This window comes from Microtus pennsylvanicus, chromosome 12 (assembly GCF_037038515.1).
Source record: "Microtus pennsylvanicus isolate mMicPen1 chromosome 12, mMicPen1.hap1, whole genome shotgun sequence".
Lineage (NCBI taxonomy): Eukaryota > Metazoa > Chordata > Mammalia > Rodentia > Cricetidae > Microtus > Microtus pennsylvanicus.
The window spans coordinates 789,001-795,000 of record NC_134590.1 but is presented as its reverse complement, the minus strand read 5'-3'; the positions used below and the strand labels follow the sequence as shown (position 1 = coordinate 795,000).

The 6,000-nt window shown below is 37.5% G+C and overlaps 1 protein-coding gene across 6 annotated transcripts in view; it reads left to right on the top strand.

Annotated features, from left to right (window-relative positions):
- The window catches only part of Ccdc18 (coiled-coil domain containing 18), a 148,424-nt gene that overhangs the window by 113,431 nt on the left and 28,993 nt on the right, over positions 1–6,000 (top strand). For 5 of the 6 annotated variants that reach the window (XM_075943995.1, XM_075943994.1, XM_075943999.1 and 2 more), the window contains one exon: positions 2,381–2,518. The exons of the other annotated variant lie outside the window; for it this stretch is intronic. In XM_075943995.1, the coding sequence (XP_075800110.1) occupies positions 2,381–2,518 (138 nt within the window). The remainder of the gene's footprint in view (positions 1–2,380; positions 2,519–6,000) is intronic. 6 annotated transcript variants of the gene reach the window in all.

Here is a 6,000-nt window from a genome sequence, read left to right as displayed (position 1 = left end):
TTGTAATCCCAGCATTTGGGCAGCGACTAGCAAAGGCTACACTGTGGGGTGCTATCTAAAAAGCAGTTGCTTTCATGTTACGTATGTTGTGGGAGCTGTGGGCCTCTTTCCACAGCCCGGCTCCTGGCCGCCTTGCTAGCTTATGCCCCGAAATAACAACACACAAACTGTATTCTTTTAAACACTGTTTGGCCCATTAACTCTAGCCCTTACAGGCTAATTTTCATATCCCGATCAACCCATCTCTAATAAACTGTGTAGCATTGGTCTTACTGGGAAAGATTCAGCATGTCTGACCTGGCGCTTGCTTCATCGCGTACGTCTGCCCGGGAGAGGGGAGCATGGCCTCTGCTCCAGTAGAGCAGAGCTGTCGAGTCTGAGCTCACTTACTCTTCCTCCCAGCATTCTGTCTGTCTACTCCGCCTATCTAAATTTTGCCCTATCAGATGGGCCAAGGCAGTTTTTTTAATTAGTCAATGACCTTCCTCCATCATATGTATGCAAAGACTACACTGTGGCGTGCTGTCTAAAAAGTAGTTGCTTTCATGTTATGTACATGCTACCACGGGTTTCTAAAAGAAAACGTTTAACTGTGTTATACTTAGATTTTAAATTATTTGTAATATATTTTTATAATAAAAATCCTTTTATAACTGAACTCTTGCTACACTAGTGCTCAATTAATTGAGTCATTTAGCATGTTTAGATTTGCATGTGTTTGAACCTTCTTCTAAATAAAAACCTCATTTAGTTCTCTGTGATGAAAGTATATTAAAAACAAGATTACTAATAAAGGCTTATTTCCTTAGAAGTTAACAACTCATTTAAAGAGTATTTAAATTGATATACTTGGGTTAATTATTAGACCTTGAGAAAAGACTTTATTTTTATTCTGAAAGTCTTGTTAAGTTTTCTGCTTTCTCTTATGCTAACTAATTCATCATAGGTATATAGTTAAAAGATTTTTACTTTTAGTTTTTGTTAGGCTTAGTTATATTTTTATTCAAATTTCTGGATTATTAGAGCAATTAAGCATATATAGGAAAACTTATTAGGAATATAACAGATATTTGGGTGTTTACATAAAAAGGGAAGATATCTACCTTTATCTCATTTTGGTCCTTTGTTGATAATTTTTGAGTTTAGTATAATTTGTTTTATTTGATAACATAAACTCAGTTCTCAAAATGAGTTTAAATGGGAGATTGCTTAGATTGAAAGTTTTATAATATTTTAATCCCAAACTAAATATAGATTCATGTTTATCTTTTGGTTTGGTTCAAACCTTGATTCTTTTTATGAATAATCTGATTTGAATCTTACTTAGTTTTTTTACATAAGCTATCCTCATATTCCATACTCTGTAGTTACTTTAGTCTCCTTCAAGAAAAAGGAGAATTAAAGCAATAGAATGTCTAACTTTGTTGTTGTTTGTAGATGGAGACTGCTCTTTCCTTTTCCAGCCATCCAGACCCAAATAATCACACAGAAGCTCTAGTAATTAAGATTAGTTCATCCGACAGTTGTTGTTGGGGATTTTATAACAGTTTTTATTGGTTCTAATTGGATAGCAAAAGTTTGTAACTTTTGTTCAGTTGTTTAAAAACTTTTAACATAGTTCTTACTTTAAAATAGTTCCATACATATTTCATCAATGTTTCCCCTTACCCATGACGGATGCATATTTCAGAGACCCAGCTTAAATTCCCTGCATCTTCATGGTGGCTAACAACTGCCTAACAACTACCTATAGATCCAGTTACAAGGGATACAACACTCCCTTCTGGCCTCCATGGGTACCAGGCATACAAGTTGTTCAAATCCATACATTCAGGCCAAAACACCCCTAGAGATTTTTAAAAGAGCACAAATTATTCTTGTAAAAAACAAATAGTCCATATGGTGAACAAAGTGCTCAGGAACACCTGAGAAGGCTATTATCTGCCAAAGTTAGCCTTTTATGGGTCTTTGTTTCACAGAAGGCATTGATTAGTGAACTTATGTAGCAAATAATGTACTGCTGCCTTCTTTTGGTCTTCTATGAAATGTCTGTATTTTAAAGTGTACCATATAATAAGTTAGTTTGGTGGGCAGGAGAGATGACTCAGAGGTTAAGAGCTGGCTGCTCTTCCAAAAATCTTGACTTCAATTCCTAGCAACCACTTGGTGGCTCATAGCCATCAATAGTGGGATCTGATGCCCTCTTCTGGCATAAAGTCAGTAGAGCACCTATATACATAAAATAAAATCTTTAAAAAAACGCTTGGCACGTGTGTTTACATAAAGACTAGCATGTTTCCATTAAGGCTTTAAATTTATTTAGCTATACTAAACCAAATAAGCTACCTATATAATTTATATTCAACATGTTGTTTTTAAGGAAGCTCATGGAAATCGTTTGGCTGAAGAACTAGGGGCCTCTCAAGTACGTGAAGCTCATTTAGAAGCAAGAATGCAAACAGAAATAAAGAAATTATCCTTAGAAGTAGACTCTCTCAAAGAAGCTTATCATATGGAGGTAAAGAAAATACAACTTGTGTCAGTAGCCCCCACTGAAATGAATTGACCTACTAGGATGAAAGTATAAGTCTAGTTCTTGAAGTGTTCATTATAAATTAATATAGTGTGATCTTCATTTTAAGCTAAATACATACTTTGCATTTAATATCCTTTCAGCTAAAAGACTAATAATGTGCTCTAAAGTTAAGAGGTCTAGTTCTTGAAACATGCATCCTAAGTTTCAAGCCTGTTTTAGAACTGTATGACTTTGGATAAGCTATTTAATCCTCTCAGAGATGCATATAATGATAATAGCTATCTTATAGTACTGTTTTTTTTTTTTTGGCTCCCCGTCGGGGATCTTATAGTACTTTTATAAGGAATAAATTAGTTACTATATGTTAAGTTCTTAGATTAGAGTCTTATCATTTTTGATTATAGAACTTGTGGAAAAACAAACTGGGAATTCTTTTTTTTTTTATTGAAAAAAGGAAAAAAAAGTTTCTGCCTCCTCCTAGCCTCCCATTTCCCTCCCCCTCCTTCCACCTTTCTCCCCCTTCCCCCACTCCTCTTCCCCTCCCTCTCCAGTCCAAAGAGCAGTCAGGGTTCCCTGCCCTGTGGAAAGTCCAAGGTCCTCCCCCCTCCGTCCATATCTAGGAAGGTGAACATCCAAACTGGCTAGGCTCCCACAAAGCTAGAACATTAAGTAGGATCAAAACCCCGTGCCATTGTCCTTGGCTTCTCATCAGCCCTCATTGTCCGCCATGTTCAGAGAGTCCGGTTTTATCCCATGCTTTTTCAGTCACAGTCCAGCTGGCCTTGGTGAGCTCCCAATAGATCAGCCCCACTGTCTCAGTGGGTGGGTACACCCCTCGTGGTCCTGACTTCCTTGCTCATGTTCTCCCTCCTTCTGCTCCTCATTGGGACCTTGGACCCACACTGGAAATTCTTAATTACAGACAAAAACCATTTTATGTGATGTAAAAATACTGTAAAATACTTTATAATTTCTAACCTCTGATCTGATAGTAAGTTTGAGAAGCAGTACTAGAACCGTTTTATCAATATGTTCTGAGTCTTTATAAAAATTAACAGTATTATTAATTAGAATATTTTTATCTGTAGTGATATTTTGTTTATGTTTTAACAAATAAATCTTGTCTTTTTAAGATCAGAATGCAGAGCTAAGTCACTAGAGGCCAGGCAGTGGTGGCACACCCCTTTAATCCCAGGGCTCAGGAGACAGATGCAAAGGGATCTCTGTTAGTTCAAGGCTACCCTGGGCTACACAAGATTGAATCTGTCTAAGAGAGAAACAGAGGTCACAGAAATGTGATCCCAGCAGTTGGGATCACATGCCTTTAATCCCAGCATTAGGGAGGTGGAGACAGGAGTGATATGGCTGGGCAGAGAGAGGAATATAAGGCGGGAGGAGGCAGGAGCTCAGGGCAGTCTGAGGTTTGGTGGAGACAGAGTTTGGAGTTGCAGTCTGAGGATAGGATCGTTCCTTTGGTCTGGGCATTGGCAGAGGTAAGAACTCTCTGGTGTCTGCTGCTCCACTTCTCTGATCTTCAGCATTAACCCCTATATCTGACTCTGGGTTTTTATTATTAATTCCAACTAGAAATTGTGCTACATTTATCCTTTTAAAACATTTGAAAAGATTACCCCAAATCTTAAATTTTTTTGACAATATTTATTGAGTTTGGTGCTAAAAAATAATTTTTCTGAAAAACAAAGGCTACAAATACATTTGTATTCAGCTTTTCTTTTTTCCTTGAAATGGTGTCTCATTATGTAGTTCTGGCTATACTGGAACTCACTTTGTTTTTTGTTTTTTTTTAATATTTATTTATTATGTATACATTATTCTGTCTGTGTGTATGTCTGCAGGCCAGAAGAAAGCACCAGACCTCATTACAGATGGTTGTGAGCCACCATGTGGTTGCTGGGAGTTGAACTCAGAACCTTTGGAAGAGCAGGCAATGCTCTTAACCACTGAGCCATCTCTCCAGCCCCCTGGAACTCACTTTGTAGACCAGGCTGGTCTTGAACTTAGATTTTCCTGTCTCTGCCTCCTGAGTGCTAGGATTAAAGAAGTGTCATCATACCTAGTTTTTGTTAAACACCTGGGGTAGGGGCAGAGAGACTTGTAACTTATGTCTTATTTAAGTGCATTTAGATTCAGATCTCTTTAAAAACATAATGCCTGCCAAATGAAACACAGTTTGAATCTTTTTGAAAACACACTTATGGGGGCTGGAGAGATGGCTCAGTGGTTAAGAGCATCGCCTGCTCTTCCAAAGGTCCTGAGTTCAATTCCCAGCAACCACATGGTGGCTCACAACCATCTGTAATGAGGTCTGGTGCCCTCTTCTGGCCTGGAGACATACACGCAAACAGAATATTGTATACATAATAAATAAATATTTAAAAAAAAAGAAAACACACTTATGAGAAGTGTTTGTAACCCTTTATCTTCAGAGGCAACCATTAGTCCATTTTAGGTATTTGTCATTTACTGTTCATATTTTCTAGTCTGTTTTCTGTAGTTATCCATTTTAAACTATTAATGTTATAAATGCCTAAAATTAATTATAATCAGATAGTTCATAAAAATTGCTTAAAAAATAGTTCTAGGGGCTGGAGCTATGGCTCAGCTATAAATGCTGCTTTTACTGAGGATCCAGGTTTATTTCCCAGCACCCAACCAGCATAGCAGCTCACCACTGTCTATAACTCTAATTCTGAGGTAATCTGACACCATCTTCTGACCTCCACGGGCACCAGGCATACATGTAGCAAAATACTCATACACATGAAATTCAAAATTAGCTGGGTGGTGGTGGCGAACGCCTTTAATCCAACACTTGGGAGGCAGACAAAGGCGAATCAGTGAGTTCAAGGCCAGCCTGGTCTACAAAGGAGTTCTAGGACAGCCAGGAATGGTTACAGAGAGAAACCCTACCTCAAAAACCCAAATAGATAGATGACGGATGGATGGACACACACAAGTAAATAAATATATGAAATGAAAAAAATAATTAAGTGAATTTAGAGTTGGAGATGTGACATAATTGCTCTTCAGATGACCCAGGTTGATTATCAGGACCCACATCAGTGACTCACAACCACCTGTAACTCCAGTGCCTGTACCTCTGATGCTTCTGGTTTTGCAACCATTTGTTACCCTAAATACGCAGGTAGACATAGACACACAGTCACACAAGTTAAAAATAAAATAAATATTTTAAAAAGGGATTTTAGTGTTGTTAATATGTGGGGATAATAACATTTTAAAGTATGACAAATATATATAATTTGTATAAAATATTTTTTCTATTTGATTGTTAACAAAGATTTAGTTTTAAAGTGTGTCGAGAGGGCCGAATCAGGCACACTTGTACATACCGTGATTGCATCATTAAAGAGAAACAGACACAAGATTATCCTTACCTACATAGCAAGGTCTTGATGCCTTTGTGTTGGGAGCAGTGAGAC